Source organism: Calliphora vicina, chromosome 1 (genome assembly GCF_958450345.1).
Source record: "Calliphora vicina chromosome 1, idCalVici1.1, whole genome shotgun sequence".
NCBI lineage: Eukaryota > Metazoa > Arthropoda > Insecta > Diptera > Calliphoridae > Calliphora > Calliphora vicina.
Genome location: NC_088780.1, coordinates 149,589,206 through 149,604,806, shown reverse-complemented (window position 1 = coordinate 149,604,806; position 15,601 = coordinate 149,589,206). Strand labels below are relative to the sequence as shown.

General features: G+C 32.7%; 2 protein-coding genes across 2 annotated transcripts in view; one reads left to right on the top strand and one right to left on the bottom strand.

Annotated features, from left to right (window-relative positions):
- Window positions 1-15,601, top strand: part of Octbeta2R (Octopamine beta2 receptor) — a 300,943-nt gene that overhangs the window by 88,116 nt on the left and 197,226 nt on the right. The window lies entirely within an intron of this gene.
- On the bottom strand, window positions 9,005-14,546 carry LOC135953357 (uncharacterized). Its single transcript, XM_065503227.1, has 4 exons — window positions 10,935-14,546; window positions 10,359-10,617; window positions 9,357-9,668; window positions 9,005-9,102 (listed from the first exon to the last, which is right to left on the bottom strand). Exons 1-4 carry the CDS (start codon window positions 14,544-14,546, stop codon window positions 9,005-9,007), a joined length of 4,281 nt encoding a protein of 1,426 aa, XP_065359299.1.

Here is a 15,601-nt window from a genome sequence, read left to right as displayed (position 1 = left end):
ACCATTATCGATAGTAAATACCATTACCGATATTCCATAAATAATTTGAAATTAAAAAAATACAAATTTTTAATTTTAATAATTGAGTCAAAATTGAGTATCAGTGCAATTACTATTTGAGCTACTTCTCATTACATCTACATCTACTCACTCGTTTAGGTTATTCGTGTTATTTAACAGCATTTTATTTGTTTTTATGGGGTAATAAAGTCAACGGTTTATCTTTCCATCTTTCTGGCAACATATATGTATGTATATATTCCGTGCCAAAAGGACGGCTCATCGTATGAGGCACAGAAAGAATCAATACAATACTCTGTTCTGAAATGAAGCGTATCCCAGAGAGAGCGTTCTACAATGATCGAAACAAATAGTAATCGAAAAGGGAAAAGGTCTGGACTATAAAGAGGGTGAAGCAAAACTTCTCAACCACTTCATTCTCAATAGTTTTTAAGTGGTATTGCAACTTGTGGCCTAGTGTTGTCATGATGAAATATTATGTTTTCATGTGTGCCCACATCGCTTCAAACAATTTACTTACATTCTGTACAGGTTCCTTGTGATGTTCTGTCCAGATTTCAGCAGCTCATACTAGATGGGACTCTTTTGGTCCCACTAAAAACAGAACGTTACCTTATCACCATGGATATTTGGCTTTGGTGATGATTCGGCTGTTTGGCCGGGCTTCGTATACGATCTCTTATGCTTCGAGATATCGTAATGGATCCAGTTACCATCGCAAGTAATGATTCGTTGCAAAAATTACTTTCTTTTATATATAAATCTACAGAATTTACATGGCAAATATTTTATTCTTTGATATCGCTATAATTAGGATATTCAATTAAACGGGTTTCTTGTTTAATCGGTTAATCGAGCAAATAATTAATCGGCGTTTACATTTAATCTCTTAATAATCGGTTAATTTTCATTTATAGCTCTCAAGCATCATTTCGGACAGGCAAAATCGTCATTCAAGATCTTTCGGTTTTAATTCTTATTGCTTTTGGATGAATCCTGCTGCTCGCAAACGTTTCGAAATTTGCTGCTTGAGTAACTCACTATGATATTCCATGCTCTTTTGGAGTTTGACAACAATCTTCATGAAATAATGCCTGCAATTATTTTTCTTCAAACTTTTTTTGCTGGCCTGTGCGATTTTTGTCTTCCGTGTGTAAATCTTCACTTCCGCTCACTTTGGTGAGCAATCGGTGTGATTCAGGTGTACTTTTTCAAATTAAAGAAGTAAAGCAAAACTTCCCTCATATGACGCCAACAAAGTTTGACATTCTCTAAGCAAAGAATACTTTGTTGTTTACACTGATATATACCTTCAAAATGACATATACATAATACATTTTGTAAATCCCGTATTTCTAAATCATACACCCAATAGTTGAAATTCTTTGAAAAATTAAAATTAATATGCGGTGCATATACGTACGTAATATTAAAATTGCGCATTAATCATACGCAACCTAAACAATCTATCACATGAGTACATTTGCGTATGATTAATATTTTAATATTTTATACGCACCATAAAATGATCATTTAGTCCAGTAAAATAAGCGTTTTAATACGAAATGAGAGATAGTGCAATACAGATTGACATAGAACTTATGTTCAAAATAAGACGCTAGAAACTATTATAAATCACGTGTAAGTTACTCGATATGCTACAGATGAAAGGCCACATAAATTTAATAATTACAATAACAAAATTTACACGAGCAGACATAGTTTAAAAATATCTGAAAACTTTTGCCTTTTTTGCTATCATACAAATGGTAACATCCCATTGTGCATGCACCATGTAAGTTTGAAAAGTAAATTCTAGTTATGTTTAGTAATTAAGAATTTGTACAGAAGGGCGCCACTCATTTCAACTTAAAAAAGGGTATCACCATGTTATTTTTTGCCGGTCATTTTATTTAATCATTTGTGGTTGAATTTTTTTTTTCTTGACAAATTTAAACCACAAAGCTACAGTAGCAGCAGACAGATAAAAAATAAAAGTACAAATGAATAAAAACAAATTAAATATACAAAAGCAACGGTTGACAACACTAACAATCACGGCAACTACTGACATCAACAACATAAGCAGTAACCAAAGTGTTTTACATTACACTTACTTTGAAAATAGTAAAAAAAAAACAAGATTATCATTATTTTTTTATTAATCGCACTAGTGTTGCAATGTGTTTGTTTATTTTTATTTTTGCATGAAAAGGAAGACGCCAGCCAGTATAATGAAACTACCTTTTTTGATGTTTTATAAAACAAAAAAGAAAAAAATTTATGAAAAAATCAGCAGACAAACAAAACACAAATAATCATTGTTGTGCACTTGACAATGCAAATGTTTGTATATAAAAACGAGTGTTGTATAGTTTTATGTTTTATTTATTTTCCTCTATAAAGCAGCAACATTGTCACGAAAAATATTTGTTTTTGAGCTGGAGATTTCAGCACTAATACAATATTCATTTTCGGATATTATACTCAGCGGACAAATCATGTTGTCGTCGTCGTTGTTGCCAATCAGTCATGATCATTTTGCATGCTTTATTTATTTACAATTTCTGCAATTTGATTTAAATTATCTGGGGAATTTTGCACACAATTTTGGTTGTGTATATTTGTTAATAATCTGAAGAATTCGAAAATAGTAAATATACAATAGATTTAGATAATATTAGGATGGTTCCAATACTATTTTTTCGATTTGTTAAATTAAAATAAGGGATTCACCACAGATAACTTATCTTCTAAATTACCTAATTGTCATTTTATGGCTTTTTAAGTTTATGGCGAATGTGTTCCATTGATTTCAACGTGCGAAGGATTTTTTGCGGAGTTCAGATGTGGAGATTTTGACACGAATACAAATATCGCCCATTCCAGCCAAAAAAGTTTGAAGACCAAGAATTGGAGGCATTGCTCCATGAAGATTGTTGTCAAACTCAACAAGAGCTTGCAACATAATTGGAAGCTACTTAAGCAGCAATTTCAAAATGTTTGCGAATGGCAGGATTCATCAAAAAGCAAGGAAATTGGGTTCCATACGAATTGAAGCCGAGAGACATTGAAAGACGACTTTCCAAGTCCGAAATAATGCTTCAACGGTACAAAAGAAATCATTTTTGAACCGAGTCACTACATGCGATGAAAAATTGATTCATTACGATAACCGTAAGATTAAGAGTTCGCACATGAATCCCGACCCATCAGCCGAAACGACACCAAAGCCAAATATCCATATCGCTATGGTAATGCTCTGTATTTGGTGGGTGCAAAAGGGTCCTATCTATAATGAGCTGCTGAATTCTCGCCCGATCATCACAGGGAACCTGCAACGAATGTAACTGATTCATTTGAAGTGAGCATTGGCCTAAAAACACCCAGAATATGCGGCCAGACATGAAACTGTAATATTCCATTATGACAACGCTCGGCATCATGTTGCAATACATGTTTAAAACTATTTAGAAAGAAATGGTTGGGAAGTTTTGCCTCACCCGCTTTTTAGTACAGACCTTATCCCATCCGACAACTATTTGTTGCGGTCGATACATTACGCTCTGCGTGGGATACATTTCACTTCGTTCTTGGCCTCAAACGATGAGCAGTTCTATTGTCTCGGAATCCATATATTGCCAGAAATATGGGAAAAGATCATAGCTAACTATGACTAATACTTTGAAAAATGTACATATGTATATTGTACACATGTTTCAAAATAAAACCTAAAAATTTAATAAAAAAAATCAGAATTTTTAGTTTTACACCCAATATTAATCAAATTATTAACCACAAATTTCAAATTTCATTTCAATCTACAAAACACATTAAGACATTTTATAAAAATAATCAAAATTCTTACAGCAAAGCAATTATTTTTTGTTTTGCATCTATCAAGCATTGATAATTTTTCAAAATTTAATTATTTATTTTTACAATTTTCAGTTTTCAATAAATATTTTTGTTTCATTGCAAAAAAAAAATATGGCAAAAAATAAAGAAAATAATTCAAAGTGTTAATGAATCATTTCATAAAACAGCAATATAAAACTTGATTAATTGTGGTTTATTTCATCAATATGAAATTAATCAAATTGAAATATTTTTCCTAACGAAGTGATGACTGCAGTCAAATAGTATTTTTACCCTACAAAATGACATGCAAACACACACAGCAAGAATTTTAAATGGTCATGGTATGTCGAGTATTGTGTTGGCAATTCAATCAATTTAAATTAATTTACTGAAAATGTGTTCTTCAAGAATTTTAATTCGAGCGTATGAATGTGTGATTAAGAATTTCCTTTTTAAGTCATAAAACAGATGTTATGCATAACCCAGCCAGAAATATGATAATGAATTTTAATTACTAAAAAATCATATATTTTTATAATTAGTTTATACCCTCTGTATTACCAAAAAGTAGTCGAATAATGATTTAATTATTATCTGATATATGTACCACTACTTATTAAGCACTCATTTACATGAGCACTTTCTGTTACTGATAAGGGCTTCTTTAAGTCATTACTTGTAACTAGTTTTAGTGATATCAATGTAATGCCATATAGGGTAAATACTTTACTCCGTTAACTTCACCGTGTTAAAATAATAACTTAAAATGTTACTGAGTAATTAGTGAATTGGCATTATAACTCATTACATGGTAATGAAGGATTTAGCTGGGATACTATATACTCTAGAGAAGTATCTATATGACATACCTTTTGAATTAAATATCACATAGCTATATATGCATATATACATAATTGTTGTAGACATTTTCTTCTTTTCTTAATTTTATACACATGAATGCATGATTACATGTCTTTAGCATACAAATGAGCTTTGTGAAATATAAATCAAAAACTATTTTTCGGTGTGAATAAATCATAAGACATCCACACGAACCATAAACATTTCACATTCATTCATTCTTTCATTCCTTTATTCAGTTCAGTCATTCTTCTTATTCATCGTGTTAAACACTCATTCATTCGTTCATTCCTTCACCTTTAATGAAGACATTTTTTGTATTTTCATTTTAAGTGGAGAGTGGTGGCGATGACGATGGTGGTGGTGGTGGTGCCCTGGTGCTTATTGAAACTTACCTGTAAAGAAAAGAAAGACGCAAAGACAGTGAGCTAGACATTTGGATAAATTAAAAGAAGATTTAGTGCTAAAATTAAGTAATTTATACACAGTAGGGTGGGTCGATTTTTTTCACGAAAAATCGTATAGCAGAAACGCATTCTATTGAATATTCTAAGAAAATTTCCACAAGAAACCATAGCTCTAAAATCAAATCCTATCTTGCGCATTTCGTCTTTTATCCAATAATATTTCAATACAAATTTTTTTTTTAATAGTTTTTTTTTATTGGATAAAAGACGAAATTCGCAAGATAGGATTTGATTTTAGACCTATGGTTTCTTGAGTTAACTTTCTTAGTATTTTCCGTAGATTGCATTTCTGCTATACTTTTTACTTTTTGATCCTCCATACAAATCGACCCGGCCTAATACACATACTTACATGTATATTTAAATAGAAATAAATTTATTTCATAGCAAATAGAACATATTAAGTATTATAGCATAAATAAAACGAGTCATTATTAATGGTATTTAACGCTGAATAATGGCGTAAAATATTAATTGCAAGAAAATATATGAAATATGACCAACATACATACAAACAGTTCAAAAAGGTGCAAAAAGTAAAGCAGGGTTTATGTTAACAGTTGGAATGGAAATATATAATATGTGCTAGAAAATAGCATAAGAATAAAATGCGGAAAATTAAATATTTTGGAGATTCGTTGAAACTAAGATTTAAAGAGATTTATATGACGAAGTAGATATTTAAATACCTACGCCATGAAATCATATAGTGGTCATCAAAAGCTATAAGGGCGAAAGAGAGTTTTCGGGATATCCAGTTCAGATTTTTTATAATTTGTAAAATTACCGACTCTATAATGACAACCAATTTTTCCTTTAGTAGTTCTATTCTTCTTTTATCTATCCATGGAAACAGATTTGTGATGTCTCTTACCTGGCCCGCATTAGATATTTTCTAAAACGGCTATATTTATACACTTCACCATGAGTGGCAAGGGTATATATAAGTTTGTCATTCCGTTTGTAATTTCCACATTTTTCATTTGCGACCCCATAAAGTAAATATATTCTGGATCGTTATAGATAGCGGAATCGATATTGTCATGTCCGTTTGTCCGTCTGTGTGTTGAAATCAACTTTCCGAAGCCCCCAAATAACTTACATACACGATTCATACATCAGTATCTCTGAAATTCTTCCGGCTCGGTCGCTATTTAAAAAAACTAGGACAACCTCGATTTTTGACATATTTTTAACCTATATATGGATTACTAAGTCATTAATATAGGCAATATGGATATCTAATGATAGATATTTCAAAGACCTTTGCAACGACGTATATAAGACCATAGTAAGTTGGACATACAATGGGTCAAAATCGGAAAAAATATTTTTTAACCAGAATTTTTTTTTCATCAAAAATTTTTTTTTTGTCATAAATTTTTCCAAAAAAATTAATTAATGAAATTTAAAAAAAAAAATTTTTAAAAAAAACAAATTTTAAAACATTTTAAAAACAAATTTGATTTTGTTTAAATAAAAATATTTAAAAAAAAAAATATTTTTAAGTATAATTTGGTGAAGGGTATATAAGATTCGGCACAGCCGAATATAGCTCTCTTACTTGTTTTGGGTATTTTTGTCCTATTCTGGTGTTAATGGGTTAGTTTACTACCGATATCTTTCATATTTTTCCTGTTAGTTACAATAAATAAATAATACAAAAATAACATGAACAAACTCTGCGTCTTCTACGAATCCCAAAATAATTGATCTTAAATTTGCAAATTGAAAGAGACCTTGAAAGACTATTTTGCAAGTGCGAGATGCTGTTTGAAGGCTATAAAAGAAAATAATTTTTGCACCAAATCATTACTTGTGATGAAAAGTGGATCCATTGCGATAACCAGAAGCCTAAGAAATCGTATGTGAAACCTGGCCAGGCTCTAAGGTAATTATCTGTATTTGGTGTATTTATAATTTTTTTTTGCTTAAAATAAAGCTTAGGTCCATTCCTTAAAGATTTAGGTCTTCAAGTACAACATCTAAGCTTTCTTTTGAGAAAAAAGGGCCCATTTTGAATAAAAAGTCAAAAAAGTTTTTGATTTCGGGAAAAATTTTTTTATTATTTTTTTAAATTCGCTTTTTCGAAAGATTGAAGAAATAGCTATCTAAACTATTTAGAACACATTTTGTAAGAACAATAGGTCTAACCTTGGTGTAAATTTCATCCAGATCGGAAAACATCGATCTTAAAAGTTGGTTCACTTGACATGAAATCAATCCCCCATATATGTATTTGGCGGTATAAATTTTATTTTTATTTTCTAGTGATTAAAAATTTTATAAACTACAAACTACTAAAGAAAATATGGTAGATATCTGCAGGTATGCTTACTTACGCTGCTCCTTCCACCTCCATTAAAGTTGATTACTAATTATTGGAAAATATCACTTAGCTAATAATATATTTATCATTATATTTATATCATTATCAAGATTTAACTAAGCATTTTACTAAAATCAATTAACATTACTTAAACTATGTAACCTTTTGTTCTCTCCCTTTGGCAATTTAAATAAATAGCACGGGAAACCAATTTGTTGTCATTAATATTATTAATTTTATAGTTTCCGTTTGTGTTTGATCTAAGCAAATGTACAAATATAATTAATGCAAATAAATATTTGAAAATAATCATTCTATAAAGATATAAATAGACTACAATAGTGTGAATTAATACTTTTCAAATTAAAAATATTATTAAATTTATTCGAATTGTCAAGAAATAATTTTGTAAAATATATTAGCGGTATTCACAATGTACTTGGCTTGGTAATGTAGTAAAAGAGCACAATATCAAAAAACTAATAACAAAATACATTAGAAATTGAAATGTTTGTCAATAAATAGCTCTTCTGCTTTTTTACTAGGCCAAGTACGCTACATTGTGAATACCGCTAATGTAGTATGCATAGAACAAAATATACATAGAAGCGTTACTGAGAGACAAAATTTCTGTTGTCAAAAATCTAAGTCTTGCAACGACAAAATACATGTAACTCTGGGATGCCTGAATCTAAAACTGTATTTGTGCTGGTTAGCGAAAGAGAACTCCACTACAAAAAAAGTTTAGTGAACTAAAAAATCTTAAAAAAATAACAACTTAGCAAACAAAACAAAAGAGAATGTGAATATGTGTGTATTAGTTTGCACAATTGTGCTATGAAATGGGCACCAATGATGTAAATCAATGTATTTTGTTGTTGTGTCAGCCATACAATTTGGGAGAGTGTAATTATTATTCTATCTTATGGTAGTATGTATTCAAAATATTTTATTGTTTTGTATGAATTCATAGTGAATAAAATAGAGTGTATGTGAGCTTTGATGAGTTATAGCTGCCTATCAATATGGACAAAGCTTTTGTATATAGTTTATAATTGCTCAAGCAATGATCAATTATAAAATATTTGTATGTAATGAGAACAAATAATAAGATTTAGTTTTGAGAAATAAAAAGGGATTTTATTAAATATAATGAAGCTCACCTTATGGGAATTCAAGAAAAAGTGATTTATTTTTTCATTATTAACTTGCCACGAAGGCTTAAACAATATTCGAAGTTAAAGGTAAAAAATGACAATTCTATCTGTTAACTTTAGCCGTACTTAACATACATAGGGTTTCTTAAGATAAATAACAATTCATATGTGTATGATTTAATTTAATTCAAATAATTTAAATTCAAATATAATTTCAGGACTTTCACATTTTCGGACAATGTGCGTGCGTGCCAAACAATTGAGGCAATATTGTTTTTGTCGTACAACTTGGTTTCGTTTGGTGGAATTCATGGCGAGGAAGCTTCGGCAAAAACGAAGTGAATGATATCGATAACACACTTGACACTGGTGTACATCGGGGTTGCGTGGTGGTTGATTTCGGTATCTAAAAGGGTAGAGTAAAAATTAGTAAAAGCTGAAAATGAATGGGCTACGAATAAGAATCAAACACGAGTTGGAAAAAGAGAATCAGTTTTCGGAATGTAAATGTAGATTAATCACTGCTTGTAGTATTTTGAGTATTATTAAAGGGTAAATAACACAATTTGGTAATTGGACGAGTTATAATTCCGATTGCCGTACGTACATCTACTACTCGGACATGCTTATCTGGTCCGCTGTGAACCTTTTCTATTCTACCTAACCGCCACTCGTTAGGAGGCAGAATGTCATCAATTATGATTACAAAATCGTCTATTTTCAAATTGGGCTCGGAAAATTTCCATTTGTATCTCTTATGGAGAGATTTCAGATAGTCTTCTTTCCATTGTATTGCAAATTGGTGATGGATGGCCTTTAGCTTTTCCCATCGAGAGATCAATGATAGATTTTCAACTGTTGGCTCAGGAATGGCTAGCATGGGACCACCGCGTAAAAAGTGTCCTGGGGTTAGAGCAGTCAGGTCTGTGGGATCTTCAGATAAGGCTGAAATAGGTCTGGAATTTAATACGCCTTCAATTCGAGATAGCACGGTGGTAAATTCTTCGAATGTGAAACGATGCGCACCGGCAACTCGTTTCAAATGAAATTTAAAACTTTTTACTGCTGCCTCCCATAGACCTCCCATGTGAGGGGCGTGTGGCGGAATAAAAGACCATTCAAACCCGTGAGTGAGATATTTTTGAGCAATATCATGGGATACAGTTTTAAGAAATGTTAAAAACTCTTTACGAAAAGCACGACTTGCACCGACAAAATTTCGACCGTTATCGGAAACAATTTTATGTGGGAGTCCCCTCCTTCCAACGAACCTGGCAAAGGTTGCTTGAAACGCAGCTGTGGATAAATTGGAGCAAGGCTCTAGGTGTACTGCTTTTGTAGCGAAACATACAAATACACATACGTAACATTTAACAGTTGAGGCATTTTTGAGCGTTGAATTTTTGAGCTCGAAAGGCCCTGCGAAGTCTATACCAGTTGTGTGAAATGGCGATGAAAGTGTGCATCGCTCGGATGGTAGAGCTGCCATAATTTGCGAACAGGACTTTCTTTTGTGAATTATACACGTTTTACAATACCGTATTAGCTTACGGATGCGTAGTATTAGGCGCGGTATATAAAATTGTGTTTGTAGCATTCTACACATTAGATGGCATTCACCATGAGCTAAAAATTCATGTAAGTGAGCTAAAAATAACTCACAGAAATGTGAGTTACGTGGTAAAATAATTGGGAATCGCTCATTGTAGCTTAACGGAGCATTTGCTAATCTGCCATTGACGCGTAAAACACCGTTTGCATCAATAAATGGATTTAACGTAAATAGGGAACTGTCTTTGGGTATGGATTCAGAGTTAGATAAAGATGAATATTCGTATTTGTACCATTGTTTTTGAGCTAGAATTATTAATCGAATTTTGACGGAATTGGCTTCCTTTTGACTAATTTCAGTACTACTATACTGTAATGGAAAAGTTGGGTTAGCGAAGGAGCTTTTAAAGTGTCGTATAAATCGAAAAATATAGGATAACACTCGTAATGCTCGGGAATAGGAAGAAAAGCTTTTAGAATATCGATTGAGTTTGTGATAGATTGTAAACTGGAAATGTTTATATAAAACTTTTGAGATGATTTTAGGTTATCGTTAGTGCTTGCGGAAGACGATTTGAAGCTTGAAATAGGGTTGACTTTCAAATTGCTCATGGGAGTTTGCTTTGGCCATTCGGTGTCAGGATTAGTAAGCCAGGAAGGTCCGTTCCACCAAAGGCTATTAGTTACTAAGTCTTGAGGTCTACAACCTCTCGATCCCAAATCAGCGGGGTTGTAATGTGTGGGAACATGACGCCATTTTGCATTTGGAATCAATTTATGGATTTTAGAGACGCGGTTAGAAACATAAATTTCTTTCCAAGTTGCGGGAGGTTTTGCTAACCACCCAAGAACAATGGAAGAGTCACACCAAAGAACCACTTCGTACTGATTCAACTCCAGGGAGGATATGGTATGATTTGTAAGCTTAGCTAACATTACAGCACCAGATAACTCTAATCTTGGTAATGTTATAGCGTCTAGAGGAGCGACTTTACTTTTTGATACTAGTAAGTTAGTAAAAACTGTACGAGAAGTTTGAACTCTGATATACACCGCTGCGCAGTAAGCCATCTTGGAGGCATCACAAAAACCATGAATTTGGATGCAATCAACGGGAGTGAACTGTATCCAACGCGGGATTCGGATTTTTTCTACCGAAGGTAAATCGTTAATTAATTCGTTCCATGTGCGGAGAGAATCTGCACTTACAGGTTCGTCCCAATCAATCCTTTCTAGCCAAAGTTGCTGTATGAGAATTTTGCCTCTTATCACAATCGGGGAAATCCAACCGGCAGGATCAAACAGTTTAGCAACCGAGGATAATATTTGGCGCTTTGTAATGGTGGTGGCTTTGAGTATAGGTTCGAATGAGTAGGTGAATGAGTCAGTGAGTGCATTCCAACGTATACCGAGAGTTTTCGTGGAACTAGAGTCGTGGAATTTAAGAAAATTAGAGTCATACAAATCTTCTTTAGGGAAAGATTTTAATAATCGCGAATCATTGGAAGTAATTTTCTTTAAATTGAAATTTGCTGACTTTAGAGATTTTATAAGCTGTTCTTGGGATTGAATCGCACTTTCTATAGAGTGACCTCCAGCTAGGATGTCATCTACATATGTTTCATGACGTAAAATTGTAGATGCTTTTGGGAATTGATCTTGAATATCAGAGGCTAACTGTAAAAGCGTTCGGATGGCGAGAAAAGGTGCGCAATTAATTCCGAATGTCACCGTTTTGAGTTCATAGTCTTTAACAGGATCTCGGGGGGATTTTTGAAAAAGAATTCTTTGAAACGGCCTGTCAATAGGGTCTATGAGAATTTGCCTGTACATTTTCTGAATATCTCCACTAAATACGTATCTGTAAAAACGCCAGTTTAAGATTACAGACATTAAGTCTGCTTGTAAAGTGGGACCAGTATATAGGACATCATTAAGAGAAAAACCTGATTTTGATTTACGAGACGCGTTGAAAACTACTCGAACTTTTGTGGTTTTACTCTCTGGACGAACTACAGCGTGATGAGGAAGATAAAAGGAATTGCACTTATTTTCTAAGAAATATTCACATGACGTAGTTTCTTCCATGTGACCTAACGTAATGTACTCGTTGAGAACTTCATTGTATTGTAAGCTGAGTGAGAGATCTTTAGATAACGTTTGTTCCATTCTAACATATTGGCCCAAAGCCATAAATCTTGAGGGGCCTAGAAATTTCTCGTTCGGAAACTCTTTTCTAAATGGTAATCGTACCATATAACGACCATCTGCAAGACGTTTTGTTGTTTGAACATAAAATTCCTCACAGTATTCATCTTCAGACGATATTGCTGGCGACATTGGAATTTCCTCTTGTTCCCAGAATTTTCGTAGTAAGTCATTAATGTTAGAATGTTCAGTAGAAGTAACTAGAGAGGAAAATGAGAATATGGGTTTTGTTTGTACAGGCCCACTGAGAACCCAGCCGAAAACTGTATTATAGGCTGAAGCAGAGCCACATACGTCTCTCTTAATTCCATCTAGATTGATATAGCGTTCGCTGTCATTTCCTAGAATTAGGTCAATGGAAGATGAGACGTTAAAATAGGGGTCTGCCAATTCAATATCCGACAGATTTGACGGATCATTGATTTTGAAAGAGGACGAAGGAATTTTATTTGTAACTTTGGGGAGAACTATTGCTGTAATTTGAAATCTAAATTTATTTCGCTGTGAAACTAAAACTAAATCGCATTCCTTTTCAGCTATTTGACTCTGACCTCCAACTCCAATAATTTCAAAACGTGACCTTTTATAGGGAAGACTTAATCGTTTTCTTATCTTTTCTGATATAAAAGTTCTTTCTGAACCTGGGTCAATAAGTGCTCGTATAGTAAAGTGTTCACCTCTACTTTCAATCTGAACTAATGCTGTTCGCAGCAAGATGTTGGTATTGTTCGTCGCATAATTTGAATGAATTGGTGGGAGTTTGGCTAAATTGGAAGTTTCGGGTTTTTGGTTATCACGTGAATTGGGAATTTGAGCTTGAGAGTTTGAAGCTTTGGCTTGAAGAGATTGACTATTTTCGTTATGCGATTGATCAACACTTTTCTTCGAATTGTTGACGGCTCGCATATGAAGCAAAGTGTGGTGCTTTTTCCCACAATTTAGACATGTATTTTTACTTTTACAGCTGGTTTTGATGTGAGAAACTGAAAGGCAATTGTTGCAGCACTGATTTTTAAAAACAAAATCAACTCGTTCTTGAACTGAAAGTTTGCGGAATTGAGGACAAATTCTTAAACCGTGTTCTTCATTGCACATTTTACAGTTTATATTAAGTTTTTCCTGAGAAGCATAGGTTTGAATTCTCGATTGAGCATCGTAGTGGCTTGGAAACGAGCTTTTCGTGAGTTTTATGGTTGATATTCTCTCTACTATTTCACATCTTTGGAGAAGGAAATTACTCAGTTGGGACCATTTGGGCAACTCCCTACACGCATTTAGGGACTGTTCCCACTGAGCTAAAGTTTCATGTGGTAGCTTTGAGTACACTAAATTAACCAATAATGGGTCCCAACCCTTAGCAGATACTCCTAACGTTTCCAACATTGATAAACAATCAGTGACAGAACTGTGAATTCTTTGTAAAGAGTCACTATCTTCGACAACTGCTAAAGGAATATTAAAGAGATTACGAATTTGGTTATCAACCAAAACTCTAACATTCTCATATCGGGACTTTAAAGCTTGCCACGCAAGGTTAAAATTTTCATCGGTCAGGGGAAATCTCTTAACAATTGCTCCAGCTGTGTCTTTTGTCTTATTACGGAGATGATACAGCTTCTCAGCGGAGGTTAATCTAGGGTGATTAATGTATACTGCTGTAAACATATCCCGAAACGGGGGCCATTCTTCATAACTGCCTGCGAAAATTTGAGTATCGCAAGGTGGAAGTTTAAGGCATGTCTTTAAAACATCTTCGGATGTATTGGGAACAGTTGATCCTAAACTTACACGAGGGTCTAAAGGTTCTTTATTTGGTTTGATAAAATCAAGAATTTTTGACATACACATATAGTAAACATCGACACATACTTCATACTGTTCCTGCGCTGTAGTTTTTATTTCTTGACTTTGGTCAGATAGCATGAGATCCTCATAAGATTTTTCAACTTTAATCCATCGACCGTCAAGGTCTTTCATCCTGAGCTCTAAAATGGCCTCGGATTGGCCATTACATTCTTGCATATCACTTCTTTTACAAAAAGATATTAAATTGTTGGAATCAAATGCAAACCGATTGTTAGGAGCCGCCATTGTGATGAAGTATGAATGTTTTGTTGCGGATGTTAAACTATTACCTTATGGCAAATTATAAGAAACCGTTAGTGTTTGTATAGCGTTTTGTATAACGTTTTGTATAAGGTTTCAAAGATATGGAAAGTTTAGATTGAATCGTATTTGGATTGATTGAAATATCTTAGAGATTGTTTGAGATGGGAGAAATGTCCTTTGTATTAGGATAACAGTGGTATAATTTGAGAGTGATATGTGATAATACAATTATTTTGTTTGTTCTTTGTAATTCGAATTAAGGCACGAAATATAGGTGACAAATTTAAAATTGAAGAAAAATCGTTGTAATTTGATTAATCTTAGAGAAAGAAAATCGAATAAGCTTGAAATTTTAATTTACCAAGCATTTGACTATAAGTCAAGGGTTTATTTCTTATTTTGTGCCAATTTATTGGTATTATATTGTTGAGTATTAAATTTCCTTGATCTTTGAATGATAATTGTGGACTGTAATTGTGTACTGTAAATTTAAAATTTTCCAGAGATCTACAGTAATTGTGGCAACCTATTAAGTAGTTTGTTTTGGTTTTAATTATAGTTGAAATATAAGTGCTTTAGTTTAAGCACCATATACAAATATTACTAGAGCTAGCAATTTAAATTTTGTTTTATATGTATATACATCTGAGAAAGGAATTCAGTTATTTTTAAAATGTACTATTTAATTATTTTGAACCAACATAGTAAATTTTTATTATAATCTGTATTTAGATTCGAAGATGAGAAAAGTATTGCCAAATTTTCTTTTAAACTAGTAAACTGCAAATTATTTAAAATTTTGTTTAATTATTTGATGTTTAGTATCAATAAATTCTTTTTTTAAAAATTTGATGAAAATTCTGTTCAAGTTTGTTAAAACTGAAACTGCAATAAATGTTGTTGAAATTTGTTTTGTTCGCACAACAGAAGAGATTAAAAACTTGAAATTGATTTTAAAATATATTTAAAAAAAAATATATTCAATTAATATGATTTGATGTCTAAAGGCATGCAATTATGTTTAAATTTGCTGATTT

What these genes read in the sequence shown, in the direction of transcription:
- LOC135953357 (XM_065503227.1), bottom strand. Translation starts at nt 14,546, where the DNA reads ATGGCGGCTCCTAACAATCGGTTTGCATTTGATTCCAACAATTTAATA. An exon ending in ACCACGTAACTCACATTTCT is followed by an intron (nt 9,669 to 10,358) that starts GTGAGTTATTTT and finishes CTCGAATTGAAG; the next exon opens with GCGTATTAAATTCCAGACCT. An exon ending in TCCTAACGAGTGGCGGTTAG is followed by an intron (nt 9,103 to 9,356) that starts GTAGAATAGAAA and finishes CTACCCTTTTAG; the next exon opens with ATACCGAAATCAACCACCAC.